Source organism: Equus quagga, chromosome 7, assembly GCF_021613505.1.
Source record: "Equus quagga isolate Etosha38 chromosome 7, UCLA_HA_Equagga_1.0, whole genome shotgun sequence".
Classification (NCBI taxonomy): domain Eukaryota; kingdom Metazoa; phylum Chordata; class Mammalia; order Perissodactyla; family Equidae; genus Equus; species Equus quagga.
The window spans coordinates 37921715-37947878 of NC_060273.1; the positions used below are offsets into that span (position 1 = coordinate 37921715).

General features: G+C 53.5%; 3 protein-coding genes across 3 annotated transcripts; 2 read left to right on the forward strand and 1 right to left on the reverse strand.

Annotated features, from left to right (window-relative positions):
* Nucleotides 1-576: 576 nt before the first annotated feature.
* Nucleotides 577-8048, forward strand: SERPINE1 (serpin family E member 1). The gene is made up of 9 exons (XM_046667699.1): nt 577-702; nt 1363-1634; nt 2279-2512; nt 3299-3493; nt 4095-4293; nt 5339-5439; nt 5557-5643; nt 5991-6074; nt 6388-8048. Exons 2-9 carry the CDS (start codon nt 1364-1366, stop codon nt 6423-6425), a joined length of 1209 nt encoding a protein of 402 aa, XP_046523655.1. The 5' UTR covers nt 577-702; nt 1363; the 3' UTR covers nt 6426-8048.
* An 8020-nt stretch (nt 8049-16068) lies between these two features.
* AP1S1 (adaptor related protein complex 1 subunit sigma 1) lies at nt 16069-22044 on the forward strand. Its single transcript, XM_046667700.1, has 5 exons — nt 16069-16186; nt 18023-18201; nt 18816-18924; nt 19909-20046; nt 21273-22044. Exons 1-5 carry the CDS (start codon nt 16184-16186, stop codon nt 21318-21320), a joined length of 477 nt encoding a protein of 158 aa, XP_046523656.1. The 5' UTR covers nt 16069-16183; the 3' UTR covers nt 21321-22044.
* Nucleotides 22045-23035: 991 nt separating this feature from the next.
* On the reverse strand, nt 23036-25970 carry VGF (VGF nerve growth factor inducible). Its single transcript, XM_046668223.1, has 2 exons — nt 25838-25970; nt 23036-25334 (listed from the first exon to the last, which is right to left on the reverse strand). Exon 2 carries the CDS (start codon nt 25312-25314, stop codon nt 23464-23466), a length of 1851 nt encoding a protein of 616 aa, XP_046524179.1. The 5' UTR covers nt 25315-25334; nt 25838-25970; the 3' UTR covers nt 23036-23463.
* Between the last annotated feature and the right edge of the window lie 194 nt (nt 25971-26164).

Consider the following 26164-nt stretch of genomic DNA (forward strand, 5'->3'; position numbering starts at 1 on the left):
CTGCCAGGCCCCTGTCCTAGACAGTCAAACCCAGACAATCACAGGGCATGCTCCCTGCCCTCTGGCCACTGGGATGTGGCCAAGAGGAGGGAGGGATGTTCTTCATCGCTTGGCCAGCGCACGGGGTAGACGGCGCTGGTGGACAAAAGTCCACAGGATCGCTAGCTTCTTTGACAACTCCACGGTGATCCGTTTCTCCAAAGGAAAAGGAGAAAATGTGAACTGTTCTTCCCCAAGCTGAGCACTGGGAAAGGTAATCCCAAACACTGGGCATTTGGGGCCGTCTGGCACTGCCAGGGGTCAAGCTGGCATAGTAGGGAGGGACACAGGCAGAGTGGGGGGAAATCGGGGAAACCCCTGGGCCAAGACAATAGGTGTTTGCCCAATTGTCCTTGAGCCCTCTCACACGTACACACAGAGCAGCACGCACACACACAGGCCTCAGGGAGGTGCTGAGGGGCCCGGCTGTTCAGACTTCCAGAGCCAGAAAGTGGGTGGGGCTGAACCATGAGTTCATCTATTTCCTGCCCACATCTGGTATAAAAGGGAGGCAGCAGCGTCCCAAGGAGCACAGCTACATCTGGCTGCAGGACCGGGAGCACCGCCAGGAGCCACACCTCCTCCTCCTCCAGCAGCCAGATCGCCACAATCGCCAGAGCAGCAGGACAGACCTCCAGTCACAAGGCACCTTGAGAACTTCAGGTAAGAGGAAAGCAAACTTTCTCCAACTCTCGCCTCGGAGGAAGGCGGAGAGCGCCTCTCGGCAGCATCTCCTGCGCCCTAGATCCCCACTTCTCCCCTGCTTTCCCTCCACGGAGGGGACCTGCAGCGTTGAGTTGACTTCATCATAGCAAGGATCACAGAGGGAGCAGGGAAGGAGGTCAGGCCCCACCAACTACCCCGCCACCAGGAACAAGGGCCTCGACTGCTCAGTCACTCTCCATCAAGATCCTCCCCCCTTTCCCGCCTCAGGAAAGGGATTTTTCAGGCCTGCTAAGTTGAATGAAACAACAGCTGTGAAAGCATTATAAGAGAATTTAAGCATCACGCAAGTCAGAGATGTTACTATAATTTAGCCTTTCATCTCCTGGAGGGGAAGGCAGACATACTGGCGGGTGGTGCCAGCAGTTTCCAAGATTCCCAAAGGGGGAAACTCGCTTAAGATGCCCTGGCACTGAGACAGAGGGGGAAAGCCTCAGAATCTGAACCCATCATGCTTTCTTAATGAATTTTGCCCTCGTGTTCATTTATCACCTGCCAGTGGCAGGCGAGCCTGGCCCCTGGCTGGGATGCCATCTCCTCTCCCCGCTTGCCAGTCTTCCAGAACTATTCCCTCACGAGTTCCTTTTTCATTTGCTCCAGGATGGGGATGTCTCCAGTCTTCGCCTGCCTAGCCCTGGGCCTGGCCCTCATCTTTGGTGAAGGGTCCGCTTCCTACAACCCCCAGTCCCAGGCGGCCCATCTGGCCACAGACTTTGGAGTGAAGGTGTTTCGGCAGGTGGTGGAGGCCTCCCAGGACCACAACGTGGTTTTCTCACCTTACGGGGTGGCCTCGGTGCTGGCCATGTTGCAGCTGACAACGGGAGGAGAGACTCGGAAGCAGATCCAAGAGGCAATGCAGTTCAAGATTGACGGTGAGAGTTGGCGTGGGGGCGGGGAGGCGGGGAATCTTCACAGGACAGGGGTCTACCCAACCAGGGGCCGGGGAAGGGCTGACTCCAGCTTAACAGAGCCAACTCCTGTACCACCACGCCTCAGGGACCACCGCCTCTTCTCCCCGCCACACCCCATGTCACTGGGCCCTTGACTAGTCCCAAGCATACAGGCCAATGGGTCTGGTGTAATACAGCCTTGCCTTACCACTTATTGACCGTGTAACCTTATCCCCTCTGAACCTCAGTTTCCTCGTCTACAAAATGGGGACAACCAAGGTACCTACCATGCAGGGCTGCTGGAAGGACTCAATAGAATTCCACGTGTGTAATGCTTAGCGTAGCTATTATTATTATAAGAAAAAGTTTAGGATTCGTGACTTGTAAACAGAGAAAAATATTCTAATGCAAAGAAAGGGTTAGGACCTGAGATTTTTGAGGAAAAAAGAGGGAAATGCAGAAGAGATTGAGGTTTGGGACAAAATCTCCCTCCAGAGAGCCCAGGGAGAGCAGAAGAGCTCCAAACATGTGGGCAGGGTTGGGCCTCTCATGGAGGAAGTCGGCCGGGCCGGGAGACCTTGGCTCAACATGAGCCTAACGTGTCCTTTCCTCCTGTCTTGGCACAGAGAAGGGCATGGCGCCCGCCCTCCGCCAACTGTACAAGGAGCTCATGGGCCCGTGGAACAAGGACGAGATCACCACCGCTGATGCCATCTTTGTTCAGCGGGATCTGAAGCTGGTCAAGGGATTCATGCCCCGCTTCTTCAAGCTGTTCCAGACCACAGTCAAGCAGGTGGACTTTTCAGAGGTGGAGAGAGCCAGGTTCATCATCAATGACTGGGTGAAGAAATACACAAAAGGTGAGCAGGCAGGGAAAGGAGACCAGTCCCAAGGGCCTGCCGAGAAAGGGAATTTAGACACAAATCCCAAATATCCCAACCTCTCCCCTGCGGCATCCTCTTCTCCATAGACAGAAGGTCAAGTGCTTTAAGCATCGAACTGTCATATTTTTCACAGTTAGGCCTTCTCATGAACCAACTGTAAAGATATACCTAAAAAGTGTTGAGAGATTTTATAACAGTAGGAACCATGACATAGAACACACACAGTCCTTCAAGACTGCAGCTTAGGGAGCAATGTAACAGAAGATTTAAGTTTCCGGGTCTGATCCTGGACAGGATCCCAGGGCCAAGAAACGGTGCTGAGCTGGAAGGCTGTCTGAGACCCCTAGGAAGACAGAACAGGTTGAAAGCAGGTAGATAGTTCACTAAACCCAGAGTCTGTCTTCTGACTAGATCCCTTCACCAGACACACACCCATTTGAGGACAGGGAGCTAAAGGGCACCATCTAGAGGATTCAAAGATATCTAGCCTCCTGGGGCTGGCCCCGTGGCCGAGTGGCTAAGTTCGCGCGTTCTGCTGCAGGCAGCCCAGTGTTTCATTGGTTCGAATCCTGGGCGCGGACATGGCACTGCTCATCAAACCACGCTGAGGCAGTGTCCCACATGCCACAACTAGAAGAACCCACAACGAAGAATACACAACTATGTACCGGGGGGCTTTGGGGAGAAAAAGGAAAAAATAAAATCTTTAAAAAATGAAAAAAAAAAAAAATCTAACCTCCTGATCACCTGGCTTTCCCACAGGCATGATCAGCGACTTACTTGACGAAGGGGCCGTGGACGAGCTGACGCGCCTGGTGCTGGTGAATGCCCTCTACTTCAACGGCCAGTGGAAGACGCCCTTCCCAGAGTCGGGCACCCACCACCGCCTCTTCCACAAGTCCGACGGCAGCACCGCCTCTGTGTCCATGATGGCTCAGACCAACAAGTTCAACTATGGTAAGAGCAAGACCCCCTTCCCCAAGTCCCACAACTATGGCCCCTCATCCCCGAGGTGTTCCCCTCTCAGGGAGGGGAACCCTAGAACACACCCCAGCTTTGACAAAGACCTCCCAAGTGGGAGACACTGGGATAGTTGGAGCAGCAGAAAGCAGCTTTATTTCATGCAAGATGAAGCTGAAATCCAGAAATTCCCTCAGGCCCACATTTGACCACATGACTCCTGTCTCTTGTCCTCAGGTGTTTCTAGTGTCATTACTTGAGGCCCACGAATCCTGCTAGGGGAAGGGCTATGGGGAAGTCGAGATTCAGGAGATGAGGACTGGAATGAATTAGCGGCTGGGAGTGGGGAGCAAAGGTAGAGAAGGCCAAAAAGAGACAGAGAAACCACAAGACACTGTGAATTGGCAAAAGAGAAGAGAAATGGGAATAAAAACATTGAACAGAGGAGCAGTGGGTTGGGGAGCCTCAAAAGCCGGGATGGAGAGCTGGCTTCCAGAAGGAGTGGAGGGGACAGGAGGACTAGATGAAAACCCAGCACTGGGTCAGAATCAATAAGAGCTGAAGCCATTTGCAATGTGCCATCTTGGTGTCTCCACAGCTGAGTTTACCACCCCTGACGGCCATTACTACGACATCCTGGAATTGCCCTACCACGGGGACACCCTCAGCATGTTCATTGCTGCTCCCTATGAAAAAGAGGTGCCTCTCTCTGCCCTCACCAACATTCTGGATGCCCAGCTCATCAGCCAGTGGAAAAGGAGTATGACCAGAGTGGTCCGCCTCCTGGTTCTGCCCAAGTAAGCCACTCTTGCTCTCACCACTCTGTTCAAGATCCTAAGCCCCTCTGTTTCCCCCTCCCCTCTCTCCTGAATGCACCACCCCCATATTGAGTTTCCCACATGTGACGTATGCAGGGCAGGGAAGTGTGTGGGAGGCTGATGGGAAACACCCTGGCCTGGGTTTGATTAGATTCCTCTCATCCACCCTCCTCCGGTGTCTGCTGGAGGGCGGCGGGGAGCTTTTCTAGACCATGCCCCACATTTCCAACACTCAGAATATCCAGCAAAAGCCACCAAAAGAAGAGCCAGAGGAATGATGGAAGTGGGGAGCTAAACCGGTCTACACCTTTTTATGAACGCCCTCCACTCCCACCCCTACCGCCTCAAGTCACAATGGAGACAATAGGGATCACGTCTGCAGACGGAGCAGCTTTAGCTGGGCTTCCAGCAAAGCAGATTTTTAAATCCTTCTGCAGAAGCAAAGAGGGTGGAATCGGCTGAGGTTGAGTAATTCCAGAATTGTAGGGAAGCCTCCTACCACACGTCCCCCAAATTTCCAGATGCGGTAATGCCAGGCTCTGGGAAAGATGAGAATTCCATTGGTTAGCGTGCTCTCTCTCTCTCTCTCTCTCAAATATGGAGGTAATTAGTGGTGCCCTGATGGGAAGCAGCGAGCCCCAAAGCCAAGGCCACTTGAGTCCTCCTCAGGAACACAGAAACACAGTGTACAGACCGGATTTTGTTCAAACACCCTTGCAAGAGAATTTGCCCTTGGTCTCCCAGCCAGACTGGCTAAATTTATGCTGCAACTACTGCCTTATTTGAGGAAAGTAATTAGTCATAGGTTTGAGGGGGTGGGGAGATTGCAAAAAGATGTTCATTGATGTTAGAAACCTCCAGCAAGGAGAGCAACCTGCAAACAGATCTGAAAGAGCCAGTCTCTCTCTTCTACTTTCATGCCAGTCCCCATCCTGTTGGGCTGCTGGGGGGATACAGGATAGGGGACTGGGATAGGCGGCCTGAGCTTGACTGAGCTTGAGCTGTTCCCTGCTCCTGCCTACAGGTTCTCCCTGGAGAGTGAAGTGGACCTCAGGAGGCCCCTGGAGAACTTGGGGATGACCGACATGTTCAGGCCAAACCAGGCGGACTTCACGAGCATTTCCAGTAAGGGGCTGTCCTTGCACATTCTTATCCTGGTGAACCGTGGGGCTCCGAAGAGGACAAAGGAGCTTTGCCCCGAGAAGCCTGGCTGATCTACTCTGGTATCCGCCTCTGTTTCAGATCAAGAGCTTCTCCATGTATCGCAGGCCCTGCAAAAAGTGAAGATCGAGGTGACCGAGAGCGGCACGGTGGCGTCCTCCTCTACAGGTGGGTCAGGCTCAGGTGAGGCCCCACGAGGCTGAGCCCAAGGCGTCCCAAAGGAAAGGCCAGGTTGTTCTCACAGTGGCTAGTCAACTTAAGGAAGCTGCTATCCATACGCCCTAAAAGGGTTTAGATAAATGTATGTTTGTGAGCGAGACCAAACTCCTGAGGAAGCCAGGCCTCCAAGGACTCCGGTAAGCTTTGAAGGTTCACGTCCAGGAGAGCAACTGAGCCTCCTAAATCCACGCCTGGGCTGCAGCCAGACAGAGGCTGGTGTTAATGATTGCTTGTGATCAATCCAGGCAGCAGTGCCGACGTCCTTCTGTTCTAAGACGTTGTCCCTTCTCTTCCAGGCTTCGTAGCCTCAGCCCGAATGGCCCCCGAGGAGATCATCATGGACAGACCGTTCCTCTTTGTGGTGCGGCACAACCCCACAGGTGAGCCGGGGGCCTGTGACACCCCATGGTGCTCCCCCCAATTCTCCTCGTCCCGGGCACCAGTCTAGACAGGTGTAGACAGCCCCTCCGACCCCAAGAGGACTCCAGGCAAGAAGTCCATCTCTGTTCCACTTTCTCTCCCCAAAGGCAGCACCCTGTCGTAGACAGAGCACTGTGCCAGGACCCCAGTCCTAGCTGTCACTAAGGCAGCTGCGACTCAGGCCTCTCACATCTCAGTTCACCCAGAAGCACGGAGCTTGGGGAACTGCGCTGCTCCTTCCGGTTCTCATCTCCCATGATTCTTCATCCTCAGGAACAGTCCTTTTCCTGGGTCAAGTGATGGAGCCCTGACCGGAGGAAAAGAAGCCTGCAGAACTGAAGATGTCTCAGAAAAGAAGAAACTCTGGAGAAACAAGAATTTTATTTTAATTAATCTCTTTGGAGAAAGAGAAGAAATTTGCTTTTTTTTTTTTTTTTTCTTTATGGGAAATCTTTCTGAATCTGCCTCCTAGACCTCAGCCTCTCCCAGGAGTAGGAAAGAGGACCTTCAGGAAAAACTCCCACAGTGTGGAGACCCGGGGAGAGACCTCGGAAGCACATGCCCCTAAAGGTCTCCAAACCAGACTGGAAAACTCACAGAACCACCTGCGCAGCTGCTTCTGCTCGTGGCTCTGCCCAGCCGGGTCTTCAGACCCGGATCCCACAGAGACCCTGGCGGGAGGGCCCTGCAAGGCTTACAGGAGCTTTTGTGTGCTTGGTAGGAACGATTTGTGTTCCAGTCACATTGCCATCTCTCCCGCACTGTCTGCTACTGCTGAGGAGGCTGGCAGCAGGCCAAAGAAGGCCAACGGGAGAGACACACTTTCATTTCCAGGTCCGTCCTTCCCCAGCTCAGAGGTACCCACCCTGACCTGGCCGTCTCACGCCCTAGAAAGAGTGTGCATATATTATTTTGGAGTGTAGGTGACTTGTTTACTCATAGAAGCAGGTTTTTGCTTCCTACAAACTTTGTTTTATAGGAATAGAGGAAGAAAGGATGAGCTGTGTGCCTGGTTCTTGGCTCCAATCTCCTGGTGGGGAGCGGGGCATGCCAGGGGTGTGCCTGAATATTTATCATATCCTTGTCCTTGTGTGGTTGTTAGAGAGAAAGAACACTACGAAGAAAAATGTCTTATTTAAACTTGCTTTTAGTGTTTGTGGTCTGTCTCGTTGCATCTCAGGAGTCTGGCCACTTGACTGTCATACCCCTCTGGGCGGGGAGCATGGCGGGGCCCACACTGCCACCTTGTGGCTGCCCAACCCCCAACACCCTCTCGCCTTCCCACTTGCTGTATTAGCACCGCTGCCAAGACCATCCAACTTCAGCCCACTTTAGGGACCAAAAGGATGCGGTGGGTGAGAGAGACTAGAGCGAGGATGGAGTGGTTTCAAAATTTTCCAATATATTTAGGAGCAGGAGTGCAAGGGGCTGCGCGACCTAGCAGGACAGAACTTTCCCCAATTACAGGGTGACTCACACCCGCATTGGTGACTCACTTCAATGTGTCATTTCCGGCTGCTGTGTGTGAGCAGTGGACACGTGAGAGAGAGAGAGGGGGAGAGAAAATGAAAGAGAATGAGAGAGAATGAGAGGCAGCGAACTCGGGCTCAACTACCCTAGTTAGATCATCTTTCTGAAAACCAAGAAGCTGGGGGGTATGGCATGCAGGCCAAATTTATTGAGGAATCGCACAGAGGTGTCGAATGAATGTAATCCAATCCCCCCACCATGCTCTGCAGTGAAAAACCTTCGTTCTTTGTTGTTTTTTAATATTTTTTCATTATGCACTGGACAGTGACAGCCACACGCAGTACCCACAAGGAGACCCATATGGGGAGTCCACCATTTTTGTGTTGGATTATACGCCTTTTCACTTCTGATACATTAACAAGTAAAAATGTTAAGAAATAATAATAAATAAATAAGAATATTCCAAAACAGTCCCTGCCTTTACTTTCCACGTCTCACCCAGTACAAAATCCCAATCCTGTCGGTTCCCAGACCTCTCAGTGAAAGGGATCTTTAGGAAACATACACCCACAGGCCCAGGCATGCTGACCTGCCATGGGTGAGTCCACAGGACTGGCCCCCAGGGCTCTGCAAGCATGATTCTCCCCGTGAGCATCACCCTCAAAAAAGAGGAGAGGGCTCCCCCAAACACCTTGCACCCACTCAGATGGGCTGGCTGACTCACGCTTACCATCCCTGTGGGTTCCCATCTCTCTTCAAGCCTTTTCCTTCTGCTGCCAAATGCCCCCATCCCCTGGGCCTGGCCCCCCTCCCCGCTTCTCAGAACCCAACCGAGTCCAGTTCCTCCAACCAGCATTCCCCATGGAGCCAGGCAACATCATCTCTCTCGATCTGGTATTTACCGGTTTTTCTTTTTCCTGGTACATAACAAGCTTGTGTTCTCATATGCTCTTTATCTCTGAGTCTGCGTGTGACCCTCCCAACCCCCATCCACATATCAGGTTCCTTGAAAACAGGCTCTTTTGTTACATAGACTCTTCATATCCTCCTGAAAACGGTGGCCTGAAAAGTCGTTTATTCTCTTCCTCTAGTATCTTAGAGGCTCTTGCCAGAAGACATACTTTTCCCAATTCGTTTCTGTTCACATATTCCAAAAAAAAATTTAACTGAAAAAATACCAGGAACTAGCTGTCAAAACTGTGTGCTGTCCAGCTCCAGAAACCTAAAGATAAGATTGACAGATCTCCGGAAACCTAAATAATATCTTAGGAACTAATTATCATCTGGGGGTTCTTGGTCAAAACACTGTCTGACAGTTAAGAGGTAGTGAGTTCTCCATCACTGGAAGTGTTCAAGGACAGCCAGGATGACTGCTTGGTGGGGATGCTTCAGCAGTCAGGGTATAAGACGAAGTGACTTTTTCAAATGATAAAGAACACATGCTCATAGTAAGACATTCAAACAGTTTGAAAGGGCAAAAGCGGGAACTGAACAGGCCCCCAGTTTCTTGGGTGTTCTTTAGAACTTTGCTAAGCACTTATAAGCATATTTAAAATATTCTTTACTTTCACACAAATAAGATCATTTTATATAGAGTGTTCAGCAGCTTGCTTTATTTAGCTAATGACGCATCCTGCACACCTGTCCCTAATTCCTTTTACCAGCTACATATATAGATGTACTACAATTCCTTGACCACCGCTGATGGACATTTTGGTTGTTTCATGGCTTTTTACATTGTCATTGTTGTTACCAACGATGCTCAGATGGACATCTTCCCATATTTATCCCAGTGCACAGGTGCTCGTGTATCCATGGGATAACTCGCTAGCGACGGGACTAAGTATCTTTCGAGAATCTCCTAGCCCTGCTATTATGTGATTCTGGTAACACAAACATTTTCAAATGAAACAAAACAATCAAAAGTGATCATTTTGCCTGGTTAGAATCTTATCTTTCCTCCAGCTTAAATAAGCCTTCACAACTTTCCTAAATAAGCCCAGTGTGGTGAATAAAGATAGATTTTAGACCTTGAACCAAAAGAACCTTCACATTATCATTTTCTCTAAAATTATGTTAGACTTCCCTGGAGCAAATTTTAATTATGATGTTTTTGAGAGTAAATCCAGAAAAGGTATTCATTCATTTACTCACTCCTCAGTCATTCCACATATACTAATGGCTGCCTCACTGCCCTTCCCTCCCATTCCTGTCTCCGTCTCCAGGGGTCAGTCCAGGGGCATCTTGGCACCTCCCATGAGATGTGCTGAGATGTTCAAAGGAGATGCGGCTGTTTGACGCCTCCTCCTAATGGATTCCTCTCTTTATATTCGCCTTCTTCAAGATTTCTCTTCTCCCAGGAGGCTGATGAGGGGTCCCAAGTCCAATCAAGCCTGCAAGGAAGGTCTTCCTCCCTCCTTAGAAGGCCAGTGGGAACCAGGGCAAGACCCAGAGGAAAGGAGGCCGGGCACAGGCAGCTCACTAACACTACCCTCAGCGTTAGAGAGATGCTCTCTTTTCACCTCGGTCAGCTTTTCCTCTTTCCTTTCCTACTCTCACTGTGCAACTGGAAAGCTTTGTCAAACCAAGATACAGTTTTAGAACTAGAGAAAAATGGCCATTTGGCCTGCTTCTAACTGGCTTAGATCACAGATGCAAAAACCAGAAGTGGCCTGATCCAGTTCACAAGATAGGTCTACACTGAGATTTGTGGCCAAACTATTCCTCTTCCTGCTGGAATATTTCCTTCCTGTCGTACAGATCCCCCTTTGGGCTCTGGGGTAGCTGGGTCAGGAAGGCAACAGTCCAAGAATTCAGGGTCACCAGGATCCAGATAGATCCTCCTTATACCCTGAAAATCTGACCAGTTCCAGGCACGGGGCTAGTTTCTTGAGAAATTATCCATCTGTAACAGATTTGCTTAGAAACGAAGAGTCTCCTTTTGCACAAGATGATTCAAAAAGCAGAACAAGTTAGCCTTAATTCTGCAGTTTACAGTTCAAAAACTGTCCACACATGCTGAGAAAGCTCAGAAGAAAAGAGTTCTCCAGAAGGCCTCATCACCGCAGAGGGAGCTGCTCCAGGAAGTGCCCCATTTAACAGCATTCCCAGCTTTTCCCAGATATTTTGAGGACAAAGATGATGATACATCACAGTGCAAAGCCTGCCCAGCCCTGCTTGGCTCTGCCGGGGGCCCCTCCTTGGTCATCCCGAGGCACTCTTCCTCTCTCTATTTCTTTAGAAATAAAAAATGAGCAAGCTCTGCCTCCCACCACCATTACTGCAGATTTCTTGCAAACCTCACACCACGGAATTATTTATCCGCCCACGTGTGGGCGGGGAGTATGAATTTTTGTAAATCCCTCAACGGTAAGAATACTCGATCAGAGTGAAACTGTCAGAGAGACGTTTCCAAACCATCCTTTTGGGTGGTTCCTCAAGTTAGTTTCATGGTGCGAATAGCAGCCAAACACTTATGTAGAGACTAAGTCACAAGACACTGAGAGGTTGAGTAACTTGCTGTTGTTATTATTATTACTCAACAGGCCCAGGCAGTGGGGCACGGCTGCGCTCCTCGCCACTACACTGTGTCACCCAGAACACAGGTCTCCCTCAACACAGAGAAGGGCTTCAGACGATGCTACCCTCACGCGCCGGTCACCAGCGCCGACACCTTCGCTTCACCAGCCCGAACACCAGCATTCTGATTGTAGCCTTTTATCCCGTAGCCACCAGAGGTCGCTTTGACTCCAGTGGAAAGCTCCTCTTGATGCAAAGCAGCTGTGGCTTCAACCAAAAGCTGGCCAGGTTTGAACTCTATTCAATTTAACACTCATGTAAAAGCTTCACTTTATACCAGGTACCATGAAGCACTTTTAGAGAAGCGTGAGCGATGTTGCTTACTAGGAAGTACCTAAGGAGAAGACACACCAAAAAGCTAAAATGCTATGCAAGTCGCTGCAAAAACAATTGGAAGGAACATTGTAGAAATTGTGACTAGAGTCTGGAGTGTAGAGGCTCATCAGGACCGGCCGCTTGATTGAAATTTAAAACATGAATAAGGGCCGGCCCGGTGGCACAGTGGTTAAGTTCGTGCACTCCCCTTCAGCGGCCTGGGGTTCACAGGTTCAGATCCCAGGTGCGGACCTAGCACTGCTCGTCAAGCCACACTGTGGCAGTGTCCCACATAAAATGGAGGAAGACTGGCACAGCTGTTAGCTCAGGAACAATCTTCCTCAAGCAAAAAGAGGAAAATTGGCAACAGATGTTAGCTCAGGGCCAATCTTCCTCACCAAAAAATAAATAAATAAAAATAAAGGATGACTAAGATGGATTTGGGTCTGTGGGGAGGGAATGGCAACATCTTCCAGAAAACAGTGTGAACAAAATCACAAAGGAAGAATAATAGCAAGGCAGGTTCAAGGGGCATACCTGAGGATGAAGTCCCAAGTCCCAGGTTGGTTTCCAGACTGTTCCCTCCCTCCTCTGATAACCCAGCCAGTCGACTCTTCCTCTTCCATATGGCCTTCTAGTCCAGTCGGGCAAGTCTGATCTATGTCCCTGGAATAGGCTATGCTTTTATGTTATCCTTCACATCTCAGGCTGACAGGCTACAAGCCTAGAAAAGGCGGTGACATTGACCACGATGGGAAACCAGGCGATGGGCTGGTTTCAGGGGAGAGAGAAGGAAGGAACTCATTTTCGGCAAGTGAAGTTTGAGATGACAATGTTCAACTTGAGGATCTAATACACATTTATTCAGCCAATATCGGGTATCTGTATGTCTCAGGCACTGTGCTAGCCATGGTAGAAACAGCAAAGAGAAGACAGGGTTTTTTGGGGGATTTTTTTTGTGTTTTTTCTGCTTTATCTCCCCAAATCCCCCTGGTACATAGTTGTAAATCTTAGTTGCAGGTCCTTCTAGTTGTGGTATGTGGGACGCTGCCTCAACGTGGCCTGACGAGTGGTGCCATGTCTGTGCCCAGGATCCAAACTAGCGAAACCCTGGGCCGCCGCAGCAGAGCACATGAACTTAACCACTCGGCTACGGGGTGGGTCCAGACAGTTTATCCTCTAGAAGGAAAAACAGATATTAAAAAATGTATTGTTACATGCAAAATTAGAATTGAGCATATTTTGGAGGGGAAGTAAGATTAAAATATCTTGAGTTGTTAAGCATGCATACCGATCATAATTGAAGCCAATGGACCAGCACTGTGCTGGGTGCTGTGGAGAAACGAAAGCAGAACAAGACACCGTTCCATGAAGAGTTTACACTCCAGCTGGAGAGACGAGGCCGACTGACATGTGCAGGCGATGGACAATACGTGATAACCAAGTTTACCAGTCAGAATTCTTAGTTCTGTTCTACCAGGGACAGAAACCAACTGTGGCTAACCGAAGCACCAAAGGAAACTGGGGAGCTCAGGGAATTGCCAGGAGGGCCAGAGATCCAGACGGAGGTCTCACACTTAGAGACAGCAGCCCAAATCACACCGGCGCCCCGGCCCCACCCCTCACTGGGCACAGGACGCTGGCATTGGTGCCACTCCTCTGGCACCCTAGGCTTTGATCCTCCGACCCTCTGCCAGAGTTTTATCCACCTTCCATCACCCCATCCGCACCTAATTCCCTCCTGAACCAAAGTCTGGGCGGGTGCCTGGATTGGCTGAGTCCAGCAGACAGGCCCATGCTGTGGGCGCAAAGGTGGCTGTGAAAGTGAATATCTGGGAATTTCAAATGCTACAGTGGAGGTTGTGCTACCTCCTGCTAGACTCATAAGGTGGGGATTCCCAAACTCTAGAAAAGGGGGCTGGGGCCTGGGAGATGAAAAAGAATGGCAAATATCTACCACGGAAAGTATTCTAACTGTCAGAACTGTTAGGAACAGGATATGATAAGGTCCCAATTGCTCAGTAAAAGAAAGAAGTTAAAAAAAAAAAAAAAAAAAAAACAGAGATGGGGCCGGCCCCTGGCCGAGTGGTTAAGTTCGTGCGCTCTGCTTCGGCGGTCTTGGGTTCGCCGGTCTGGATCCTGGTTGTGGAGCTACGCACCACCCATCAAGCCATACTGTGGCAGCGTCCCACAGAGAAGAGCTAGGGTGGTCTACAACTATGCACTGAGGCTTTGGGGAGGAAAAAAAAAAGAGGAAGATTAGCAACAGATGTTAGCTCAAGGCCAATCTTCCTCACACACACACAAAAAACAGAGATGACCGCAAATGACATCATCAGGGAACTTAAAGAATGTGCAAAAAATGGGTGCAGAGAGCATCACAAGAGGGAGAGACACAGATCATAGAGATGAGAGGCTTCAGAGGCCATCTGGGCCAGCCCTCCAGCCACCACCAGAACCACCGCCTCAACCAGAAGAGGGAAGGCTCGGGAGGTGTCAGCATGGTTTGTATCGTGACAGTACAAACACCATCCACACCTATGAAAGAGAATTCACCTCTTCCTTTTCTACTTTTATATAAATGGCGACACTAATCCTCCAGGCTCATCTTCTTCTCTACTTCGATGAGATCTCCATGCCAGTGGATTGGCCCATTACAGGTCTCTCTTCAATTTATCCGTCTCCATTTCATCTTTGTTCCTAGATTCCCAAAATTGCCTCCTAAACGATCTCCCAGCTTTCCATTTGTCCTTTCAAATTGTTCCCGATATTACTATAAGATTAACTTTCTTAAAACTGTTTTTCACCAAGTCACCCCCAGCTCAGACAACCATAACGACTCCCAATCGCCCACTTCATCAAATCTGAACTCATCTGCAGACACAGGCTGTACTGGACCCACTAACTCAGAGACTCTCTAAATTCACTAACACTGAAGAAATCCAATTCACCGTCTTCTAACTAGATTAAACCACTTGAATTTTGCTATGATTCTCCATGAGCAAAACCCATATTTCTAACAATTCTCACATGCATCTTATCTTTCTTGCAGCGAGGCATACCATGTTGAGACAGGGAATTCTAGAAAGTGTCAGCTTTCCAAGGAGTGTAGGAGTTTACATCTCAAGCTTCCAGACTTCCGCAGGCTGTTGCCTAGCTCTCTGCTTTACAGCTGTACCTCACTGCTCAGTACTTCCTTATGCACAACCTTCTCCTCTCCCCCGTGAGCAGATTTCTTTTCACTTGTTTTGTTTCCTGCCCTTCTTACACACTTCCACTCCTTCTTTTCATTCCATAATGATTTACCCTTTCCAACTCTAACAACTTGTTTTATTGATATTATTCTTGACCTTAAAAATAACACCGAGGTGGTTCAGCCAATGTCTATGCCATTGGCAACCTAAGGTATAGGTAGAGGAGAAAGAGAAATGAAAAAGAAAGGAAGAAGAGAAAGTGGCAGAGGAAAGAAGTTGGGAAAGGGAAATAATGATAATCGGTACTATTATCCAGGGTGTACAGTGTGCCAGATACTTTCTATACATCCTCGGAACAACCTTGCAAGGTCGGTATTGCTACCCTCAATTTTAAAATGAAGAAATAGAGGGTTACATGGCCCACCTGAGGCTATACATAAAGGTCAGAGACCAGATTGCATCCTAGGTGAATCAGGCCCACCCTCTTGCAACTACAGCCTATTACCTCCACAACAAAGAGTAAGAAAAAAAGAACATAGAGACAGGTAAGGCCGTACCAACGATTGCTTCAAGTGCGACTCAATAACAACAGCATCATTTATTACCAACAATTATCTAGAAATAGCCATTACATTTTCAGCATGACAATTTTTTTTCTCTTATCTTTCTATGCAAATCCCTCTCCTCTACAACACGGACATACACACAGGCATACCCACTCACACACGCACATCCTTAGCCAAAAAGCTCATATTACAATTTACGTCCTCTTCGTCCTTACACTCGTGTCTGGGTTACATGAGTCCCTTTTTAGTTTTGACCCATGCTAACCTTTTAAGATTATCTTTACTTCTTCCACTTTTGCTTTAATTCATGCTTCTCCCCCTTTTCCTTACATCAGCCCCTCCTTTTCTCTTTTATTTCTCATCTCCCTCATTACCTACACATTTCTCTTACTTTAAGAGTGTTGCATCTAGCAGGTTCTCAGTAGATATCTATTTTGAGCTCCATACTTTTCTCATGTCTGCCCCCCCTTGTCTTCGTCTTCCTCATCATTCCTCCTTCCCTACATCCGATTCCCACCCCGATTGCTCTCGATGGCCCACGCCCCTTCCATTAGTCCTCTCTGCTCCTCACAAACTCCACTGGTCATCCTATCCACCTCTCACCCCTTTTCCCGCCTTTTTCCCCCAAGATTCCAAAGCGCGAGGACCTCATTGTCCTCCTCCCCCCATCCTCCAACCGGCCCTCAAGGCTGCCTTGTTACCATGACGACAGAGCTACTCAAAGCTGAAGTCAAGGACCTGGTTGCCATGGCTTCCGCTTCTCCGCCTCCAGCCCCGCCCGCGCGCCTGGCAGCGTTGCGCCTGCGCAGTACGCAACGCGAAGGGCCTCGGAGCCGGGGCGGGGCTTCAAGCGAGAGGGAGGGAAGCCGGAGAAAGGATAAAAAAGGGAGCGGAGCTGGCGCCTACGGTGGCCGAAGAGGGACGCGCCGAGCCGGAGGCTGCAGGATGGTAGGCTGTGCGAAGGAGGGAGGGGAGGGGGAAGCGAGGGGCGTGGGCTGCACCTGCGGGGGTCCTTGGGGGCCGCCCTCGGTGGGCGCCGCTCTCTCTTCCTCCGGTCCGCAGAGGCCCTCACTTACCTGGGCGGGTGGGCGAGCCGGTCTCGGAGGGAAGAGCAGCTGGAAGTGGCTTTAGGGAGAAGGGGCGGGAGGGGGCGCATTTGTGGGGCGAAAGCGGAGGACTAGGGGGCCGGGGGACCGTCCCGAGCCGGGGAGAGCGCGCGGGATGAGATCCAGGGGGTCCCGACCACTGCCGCAGGGAAGTCGCCCCAGGAATCGGGGCGCGGGGGCCTGCTGGCCGAGGGAGGCAGCGAGGTCGCGGGTCAGCAAGACCCTCTGTCCCCCTCCAGCCCTGAGTGGAGCGGCGGCCTGCGGGGAGAGCGGCGTGTGGGAGGGGATAGTTTCCAGGTCCGAGAGTGGATGTCCCGCCTCGGGCTGTCGCCCTGCTCTCTCAGAGGCTGGGCTGAGGTGGGAGAGCCAGGTGGGCTCGAGGTCTCGCTCTCGGGGAGCTCGGCTTTGGATCCCCTGCTCCGGTGCTCTTCACTCTCCGCCCCCCCATCCCATTCTCTTTCCGGAACCCAGGCCTTCCGTCTTCCTGCTTGCCCCCGCCCCCATCTTAGACAAGCCGGGCTCCTAGGCGCCCCTCTGTTGCCCTCCCGCCAAGCTAGGAGAGCTTCCCCTTCCCCGCCACCGAAAAACCCAAGAATTCTGATCTTTACTAAATTAGTACTGTTCCACACACCCAGGGAGTCCAGCCCTGGTCGTGTCTATGGAGAGGAGAGCTGCAGGGACAAGGAGATCACTCCGGGACGTGTCCTGGACCCCCTGGAACGGGGAAGCTGGGCTGCGCGGGGTAGAGAGGGCTCTGCACTCCTCCCCTCTCTACCCAGCTTGCGCTTTGTCCCACAGACATTCTCTGGGGGAGCCACCGTGGATGGCCGTGTCCTAACTGAGAAACAGAAAGGGAAATTGGGCACCTGGTATCTGAGGAGGAGTGTGTGCCTAGCAGGAGGCACCCTAAAAGGAAGAAAAGAGAGAAATATCAGTGGCCAAATGCCTAGATGGCTGAGGAGAGAGGAGGGTGAAATCTGGGGGTCCCAATACTGTGTACTAAAGTGAAGGATACCCCTGGGCATAGGACTCGCATTGGAAGGCACTGTATTGGGGACATCAGCAAGGGTGTATGGCTAGGATGGGGCAGAGAATTGAGGTAGCTTCTTAAGCAACAAATATTCGATTTCGGTGTGTCAGATAGAGGAAGCATGAAAGGAAGCAGACATCTCTTTGACATCAGCTATGGCTGCTTGTCGCTGTTCGAGGCATTTTACTTAGCTTTGGAAAACAGGGTCAGGAAATAGGAGGTCAGGGAATCGTAATAGTGATACCTAATGTGTTACAGTGCCAGGCGCTGTTGCATATATCGACTCATTTAGTCCCTCCTAACAACGTTGTAAGGTGGGTGCTTGTATTATCTCCATCTTACAGACCAGGAAACCGAGGCCCAGAGACATAAAGTAATTGCCTAAGTCAGATTACTCAATAGTACAGCCAGGATTTGAACCCAAATGACAGACTCAGAAGCTCTGACACCCCCCAGAAGGTAGGGCACCTGTTGGTGGGAATACTCAGAGTTGACAGCAAGAGCTGATTCTGGAAGAAAGTAGGAGCTTTGAGTAGAGAGGAGTTAGATGGGACAAGTCTGGGGCTCTGTGTTTATGGAGGAAACAAACCCAGAGAACCAAATTTCTGACCCTCGGCTCTGTCTCTCCACCCCCCGCCCCCACCCCAGATGCGATTCATGCTGCTGTTCAGCCGGCAGGGGAAGCTGCGGCTGCAAAAATGGTACCTGGCCACATCGGACAAGGAGCGAAAGAAGATGGTTCGGGAGCTTATGCAGGTGGTTCTGGCTCGAAAGCCCAAGATGTGCAGCTTCCTGGAGTGGAGGGACCTCAAAGTTGTCTATAAGAGGTGACTCAGACCTGCCTGGATGCTGCTCGAGTGGGGTCTGGCAGTGGGTTCAAATGGCTGAGTGATAAGCGGTCCCCTGGGGCGGGGAGAGCTGGGAGCTAAGGACGTCTGGAGGGCTGTGAACTCCAGCTTCCTGTACTTTCCAAACTCGCCTTGAAAAAACTCTGTTCCCACCTGGTTCTGCTCAAGCCTGACACCCACTTCATGCACATACCTCTGTCCCAAAGGCCCTGTCTTGTCCCTTGTACATGTTCCTTGCTTCGATAGTCATGGATCCTGTGCTGCTTTTCCCAACACACACGCACACCCTTTCCGTTTCCTTCTCTGAGCAGGTGAATTAGTTGGCTCAGGTTTTTGCTGAGTCAAACCGAACAGGTCAGAGGGCAAGAGGGAAAGCGCTTGCGTCTTTGCCTGTGTTTGGGAGAGGCCCTGAGAGGCAGAGTGAGTTACTGTTTACTATTTGCATGCCCTGGGGCCACCTGGCCTCTGTCCAATAGGGGCCCAGACCCTGAGCTGGGAATGAGGAGAAATGGGAGGTTTGAGCCCAGAAAGCCTGGGTCCTGAAGCAGACCCAGCAGCCCTCCCAGCTGTGCCTCATGTGCCGCTGTCTTCAGATATGCCAGCCTCTACTTCTGCTGCGCCATCGAGGGCCAAGACAATGAGCTCATCACGCTGGAGCTGATCCATCGATATGTGGAGCTCCTGGACAAATACTTTGGCAGCGTAAGTCTCCCCACCCACCATACTCGGCAATCCCCTCTTTGTCCAAACTCTGGGCCCTTCGAGTCTCTGCCTGGAAGACTCAGGGGAGAGGTGAAGTTGGAGCAATGAGAGCAGTAATTAATCTCCCTCTTTAAGCCTTAAGCCTATTAGCCATGCCCCTTAATCAGCCCTGGGGAGGAGGGTGGGGACCAGAATCTGCCACTCAATCAGTCCATCTAGAACTCAGCTCAGACTTCACAAGAACAGAGGCCGAGTTGACATTTTATCAGTGGTTCCTGACCTTGACTTTGCATTGGAATCTTCTGGAGAGTTTTTTAAAAATAGCAGTGCCAGATCCCACCCCCAGAGCTTCTATGTTAACTGATCTGCGATACAGCCGGGGCATTGGCAGTCAGCTCAGATCTTAGCTGAGGATTAGTAATAACTCCATAATTTGTATTCCACTGAGCAATTTACAGAGTGTTTTCAGGTTCTTTTGTTCGTTCCTCATTCTGTCCTGTGAGTAGGTGTTGGTATCTCCATTTTTGGACGAGAAAACTGAGACTCAGAGAAATTGAATGACGTGTACATCTTGCTGGTTAGTGGTAGAGCCCTGCTTGGAAGTCAGGTCTTTTACCCCATGATCCAAAATCTCCTCATTCTCTGTCCCACAGTGCCTAGGGAGGGAGGCTAGCCCAGCCTCTGGTCGGAACAATGTCACAGATTTGGGGGCTGAAGACAACAGGAGCCACAATCAAGGGTAGATTAGGGCAACTGATATTTCATGATTAAAGAGAAAGAGGCTAGAGAAGGAAAAGGAAAAGCTGAGCCATGCAGTAATGCCTAGGAGTTGGGAGGACATAGACCTGGGACAAGAGCCTGACGTGGGAGGAGTAGTCATAAGAAGACCGTGTTGCCTTGATGAGAAAAGAGGTGGGGCGGCTGGGGTGCAGGTGGGGCGGGAATGCACCTCGACGCTCAACTGCCTTCCCCCCCTCCGGCCAGGTGTGCGAGCTGGACATCATCTTCAACTTTGAGAAGGCCTACTTCATCCTGGATGAGTTCTTGATGGGGGGTGATGTCCAGGACACCTCCAAGAAGAGTGTGCTGAAGGCTATTGAGCAGGCAGACCTGCTCCAGGAGGTATGGGCCCGGGACAGGGAGGAGGAAGAGGACCCAGGCAGAGGGTGCCCTCTCTACCCTGGACACCTTGCCTGCCGGCCCCAGCTGCCCCCTTCTTGCCGACAAAGGGGCCCCCCTCCCTGTGTTATCTGGCCCCCATGGCGCCCCGTTGACCAGCTTGCCCTCCAGCCCTGACTGCTCAGGGTGGGAGGTCGGGGTGGCCAGTTCTCCCTCCTTCTCCTGAGACCCAAGGGATCTCGTCTCCCTTGTCACACATTTCTCTTGGCATCTAGGATTGCCCAGAGAATTGGAGAAGGGGCACCTGACAGATAATTCTTTTCTTCCCTGGTATCTTCCCCTCTTTTTTTTTTTTTTTGTTAACACACGCATACTCAAAAGCCTCTGCTGCCCAGAAGCAAAAGGCTATGGGCATTTGGGGGTGGGGCAGAGGGCGCCTGGCTGTTCATTCTCCCTGCTTATCTGGTGCCCCCACCCTCGCCCCATTACTGCCTGCCCCCTCTCTGCTGTGCCACTGCTGAGACTTGGTGCAGGAAGATGAGTCACCGGAATCTGCAGTGACGAGCAAGCCGGCCTGAGCTGGCTCTGAGGAGGGGGAGAGATGGGGGACTCATCTCTGCAGTGGGAGAAAGGGCAGGATTGAACTCGCCACCTCACTGGTCCAGCTTCCCCTTCACACACACACACTCACACTCACACTCACACTCACTCCTGTTCCTGGTGCCCTGCTCAGACCCTAATGACTCACCTTTCTGCTGTTGGGTTCACCTTCCCTCAGGGACCTGATGCCAACCTCTTACTCCCTCCCCCCTTCTGAGAAAAGGACCCAGCCATTGCCACCCCCCAGCCCTCGGAAAGCGGATGTCCCAGCCCCCAGTCCCAGCTTTACTCCCTTCCCCCTCAAGGACGGAGCTGAGCCCCCTGGTCACCAAGCTTCTGGCTTAGGATGCTCTGGGTGGTGGTAGACTCAACCTGGACCCCCCTCCTTGCTACAAGTTGGCTGTGGAGGGTGGTCCCGGGAGGCTGGGGAGCTCCTCCGAAGGGTGCCCAGCTGCTCCAGCCTCGGGCTCATGTTGACTTCTCCCTGCCCCCGTCTCTCTGTGCCTCCCCGACTCTGACCGTCCTTGTGATGACTCTCATCTTGCCCACCTTCCCCTCCCTCATCCCTCCCTCATTCCCTGCCTGCCTCTCCTGGTGTCTCTGCCTCACCCTGTCTGTCTCTGCCTTAGGAGGACGAGTCGCCGCGCAGCGTGCTGGAGGAGATGGGTCTGGCCTAGCCCTGCCCGGGCCGCGTGGAGATGCGGGGAGCCGGTGGAGAGGCAGGGCCTGAGTGGCCCTTTGCTCGGAGGGAGCCACCTGCCCCTCCTCTGCTGCCTCACCTTCTTTTGGAGCGAGCTGTGGGCTCAGGACCCTCTAACATTCCCTCCCTCCACCCCAGACCTCTTGTTTCCCCTTTTCCCACCGAAGGTTTTAGGAGCTAGGAGGTAGGAAAATGTGACCAAGACGGGGGTGCTATTTGGCTTTCATTCCCTGCCTTTGAAGAACTAATGTGACCCCCAACTTCCTCCCCTCCCTTAGAACTGTAAATATATAAATACATCAGGTTAAAGGGGAAAGGTTTTCAGGGCTCCTCTCTGCTCCCTGCCCCGTAACCTACCTCCACCCCTCCCCGCAGCCAGCCAGGGCAGCTTCTCTGCCCAGGAGGGGGGCTTCCGTGTAGTGAGAGGGAAGTCCTTTCCCCTTCCCGGCCCCCTCCCCTTCCTTCCTGGCTGCAATGGGGCCTCTGTCCAGTGTGGGGGAGGAACAACATAGTTAATTTTTTTCTAACCTTGCCACTCTGAGGGAAGGGAGGATTGGGGGAGGGGCAGGCTTTATGGGAGACTGGGCCCCGTGCCTCCTTCACTCCGAGTTCTGGGTGAGGCAGGAGCTAAGGGGGTGGGGTGGGGGAAGTGTCTGACTTTTTTTCCTTTCCTCTGAAATAAAAGGAAAAGCATTTCTGGACTTTGCCTGCCTTAGGCTCTGTGGAGGCAGGCAGGGCAGCTGGGATCAGCAGGGGAAGGGAACACAGCCCATTCGACTCTTCCCGGAACGAGGGTTGCCAGATTGAGCACCAAAAAACCCAGGGGACACCCAGTTCTATTTGTGTGATAACGAATCATTTTTTTAGGATGAAGGTGTCCTTTGCAAGCGGATCAGTTGTTTATCTGGAATGCAAATCTGAAATACAGGTGTCCTGTATTTTTTGTGGCAGCCCTACCCCAAATACATTGGCAAGCTCAATGCCTCTCTGACCACGGTGGTGTCTCTGGCTCCCTGAGGTGCCTTCAGCCAGTGAGGAGCAACGCCTGGGCCTGGGGACCTGGTGTCATCCTCTGAGGTTTCTTTGTGGCAGATTTCATTCACCTGGTCTAGTTTTGTTTAGGGAGGAGACTCAGGAGTTCAAGGGTATACCCCACACTCTGTGCTTAGAAAAGGGTTGACAAGTGGCTAAAACCAGGATGTTTCTGTAGCTGTCGAGCCCTGCTCCCCATATTTCTTGTGAAGTGCGTGAGGCCAGGGAATTGAGGGAGCAGTAAGGGATGTGGGTGGAGGAGGTAGAACAGGGCCCTGCGGGGAGCCACCAGCGCTGTCTACGTGGCTGGGGATCACAGAAAAAAGAACCTAGGTGGCCCAGGACTGTAGCATCTCATCCACTCGGCATCCCTCTGCCAGGCCTGGAAGTGGAATTGGGGTTTCTTCATGGTTGTGAGCCTATCCTACCCCCAAGTACGGCCTGAAGTGCTCTGCCACTCACTCCTAGCTTTTGAGCAGATGGCCATTGGGACTGGCGCTTCCATCACCGCCCCTTGGGAAGGACCACGCAGGCCCAAGGGGACGGGTGAATAACCGAGAACACAGTCCTAATAAAATAGTCACTTTTATTTCTTAGCAAAACTATTTCCTCCGTGAGGGGTATTTACAACAGAGAAGGGAAAGGGGAGTAAATTCACAGCCATCGGGAGGCGGTGGAGAGGTTCCTGGAGGCCCAAAGGGCCGGAGACGGACACACTTCTTCACACAATTAAGTGGAACTGCTTTTTCCAGTTTCGGACAGGGACGTCCCAAGAGGGACTAGGGGGACAGGGCCCCGTTGGGGGAGGGAACTCGCACAGACCACCTGCCCGCCTGGGCTGGCCCCGGGACACCCGTGAGTGAGTTTGGGGAGTTCGGGCTTCCAACCGGGTAGACGTCTGAGAGGTCCCGGCACGGCCCGGGGGCGGGGCGGCCCGCGGGCGGAGGGGGCGGGGGCGGGGCCCGGTGGCGGCCGAGGGCGGGGCCGGGGCGCATGCAAACACCGAGAGGGGCGAGGAACGACACGGAGGGGGGTGGCGGCGCGCGCGCAGCGGCGGCGGCGGCGCGCGGGGGCGGGGCCGGGGTCGGTCACGGGCGCCGGAGCAGCACGTGCTCTATGTAATTCTCCAGCTCTTCCTGCTCCTGCAGCCGGCGTTCCTCGGCCTCCGCCTCCTCCTGCGCGCGCCGCGCCTGGGCCTCCCGCCCGGGATAGTGGTGCAAAGGCGGCAGGGCGTGGTGGTAGTGCCGGCGGCGCGAGGCAGCGGGCGGCTGCAGTGTCCGCGGCCGGATGTAATTGGGAAAAGGGTGGTAGGGCCCCGGGGGAAACCCCTCGTCCTCCTCGCGATCCCAGGGCGGGAGCACCTCGTTCCAGTCGGGCAGCTCGTCTCGAGCGGGGGCGGGGGCGGGGGGCGGGGGCTGCGGGGAGCGGACGTGGGTAGGGATGGGGGCTACCCGGGGGGGTGGCACGGGCTCAGGAGGGGCGTTCTTCTTCCGCTTCCGCTTCTCCTCCACCTCCTCGATGATGCTGACCACGTCGTCCGCTGGCAGGTGGAGTTTGGTGGACAGCTCAATGAGGCTATCGATCGTCTGCGGGTCCATCTCTTCGTCGTCGTCCTCCTCCTCCCCGCCCTCCTCTGCCCCCTCGGCCTCCTTCCGTCGGTGGCCGGGTGTCTCCTCCTGGGAGCGCTTGTCCTCGGCTCCGGCTTCCCCGTCCTCCTCCTCTGCGAACAGTAGCGCGTTCTGCCGCGCCCTCTCCGCCTCCTCCGCCTCTGCCTCCGCCTCCGCCGCCTCCTCATCCTCTTCCCCCACCCTCTCCTCCCCGCCGCGTCTCTCCTGCTCCGCCTCCTCCTCCTCCCTCTCGCTTTCTCGCTCCTCCTCCTGCTGCAGCCCCCGACCCCCTAGGCCGCGCTGCCGGGCCCCGCCCTGCAGCAAATACTGGAGCAGCAGGTCGGAGGCGAGGTCGGCCAGCCGTTCTTCCTGGGCCGCGGCCTGCCGTGTGGCCTCAGCCTGCCGCCGCCCGGCCTCTACCTGCGCCAGCCCTTGCTGTAGAAGGCGCTCCCCCGCCTCGGAGCCGCCCAGGAGTGAGCTCTCCGGCCGGCGCGCCTTGGGGAAGGGGGCGCCCAGGCCTTGGTACGCCTTGGACAGGGGTGCCAATGCCTCGCCTAGGTGTGTTTTGGGGGACGACACTCCTTCCCCGAACTGGTGGGCTTCGGGAAGGGGCCCGCTCTCGGGCATTCGCGCCTGGAATTGCGTGGAAGCTGGGGGCGGCAGGGGCGCGCGCTCCGGGACGCGCGCCTGGAACTCTCCCCAGGAAGCGCGCCACACGCGCTCTGGTCCGGGGCTCTCCAGATTGACTCGGGTCAGCGTGTGCGTGCGAGTTTCCGTCTCTGCTGCCGCCGTCTCTTGCTGGCGCTTGGCGCTGCTCGGACTGAAATCACGCAGTTCCTGGAGCAGAGAGGCTAGCGCCTCGAGCTCCTCAGAAGGGTCGCCCTCCTCAGGACCATTCTCCTGAGTCTGAGGGCGAGGCGGGCCCGCGGGCGCTTGGGTCTCTGGCGCCGGGAGGCTGTGGGTCTGGCTGCGCACGGTCTCGGTCAGCAGAGCTTCTGCTGCTTCTTCCGCTGGCCCCTGCTGGGAGCTGCCCGGCGCCGGGGGTGAGGCCGGGCGGTCGAGTGCCTGCAGCAGCACCGCGGCCAGCGCCCGGGGATCCACACCCTGGAAAAGCTCTCCCTCCTCCTGCGGCTCTGAATTTCGAGCGGCTCGGACCTCTGGGGCGCTACCATCCTTCGGCCCGGGCACTGCGTCCTTAGCTACCTGCTCTTTATGCTCAGAGCTGAGAGGAGGTGGCTGCGCCTCAGGACGCCCCGGGGGCGCTGCTCCCAACCCCTTGATCAGTAGAAGGAAGCAGAAGAGGGCGGAAGCCGGCAACCTGAGCGATTTCATGACCAAGGGACTGCCGGAGACTGTGAAAAATAGAAGGGGCCAAAAAAAGAGAGGATTTCTGTAAGCATTTTCCGCTCTCTGTTTCTATATTCCCTTCCCCCACCTTGAATCAGGAAATCCGGGGCTTCCCTGATCCCCCCTAACCTTACCCAGAAGAGGGACGTGAGGAGCAAAGGAGGAAGATGTTGTGCCGATCTCTGGAGTCGTGTAAATGGGAAAACGCCCGCAACCCTCGCTCCCCCAGTGCCTCCTCGCCCCCTTCTCTGAGCCATCTAACTGCCAGCGCCCACATACTAAGCAGCAAGGATAGGGGAGAAAAATCTCTGCTCCCTCCCCACAGGACTCCCCGGATGGTGCGTGGGCGACTTCAGCAGCAAGAGAAACGCGGCGACTCCCCCATTTACCAGGGACCCTTGCCGGGGGCTCCCCGCTGTGTTTTCAACACCCCATCTGGGAGGAGAGAGAACCCTCCCTCACGCCCAAGACTGCCGACGGTTTGAGGGACGGACATCGGAGTATTTACCAGCTGGTGTCACGACGCGGGAGGTGGAGAGGAGGGTCGGGGGGGGATAGGGACAGGGGAAGATCGGGATGCGTCCGCCTCGGTTCCGAGCGGTGGCTAGGATACGAGCGACGGTCGAGGTCGGCGTCCAGTGGGCTGGGCTCAGCTGGGTCGGCGCAGCTCCAGGAGGCTCGCTCGCTCCGGCTTCAGCACGCTGGACAGCGCCCGCGTCGCTGCCTCTTTATAAAGGAGAGCGCGCGCGGTCACGTGGGCTCGCCCCGCCCCATTGACGTCAATGTTCATTCATGGGGAAGCGGGCGGGCGCCTAGAGGCGGGAGGACGCCCAGC

What these genes read in the sequence shown, in the direction of transcription:
- SERPINE1 (XM_046667699.1), top strand. Translation starts at nt 1,364, where the DNA reads ATGGGGATGTCTCCAGTCTTCGCCTGCCTAGCCCTGGGCCTGGCCCTC. An exon ending in AATGCAGTTCAAGATTGACG is followed by an intron (nt 1,635 to 2,278) that starts GTGAGAGTTGGC and finishes GTCTTGGCACAG; the next exon opens with AGAAGGGCATGGCGCCCGCC. An exon ending in GACCAACAAGTTCAACTATG is followed by an intron (nt 3,494 to 4,094) that starts GTAAGAGCAAGA and finishes GTGTCTCCACAG; the next exon opens with CTGAGTTTACCACCCCTGAC.
- AP1S1 (XM_046667700.1), top strand. An exon ending in TGGACAAATACTTTGGCAGC is followed by an intron (nt 18,925 to 19,908) that starts GTAAGTCTCCCC and finishes CCCTCCGGCCAG; the next exon opens with GTGTGCGAGCTGGACATCAT. An exon ending in AGGCAGACCTGCTCCAGGAG is followed by an intron (nt 20,047 to 21,272) that starts GTATGGGCCCGG and finishes TCTCTGCCTTAG; the next exon opens with GAGGACGAGTCGCCGCGCAG.
- VGF (XM_046668223.1), bottom strand. Translation starts at nt 25,314, where the DNA reads ATGAAATCGCTCAGGTTGCCGGCTTCCGCCCTCTTCTGCTTCCTTCTA.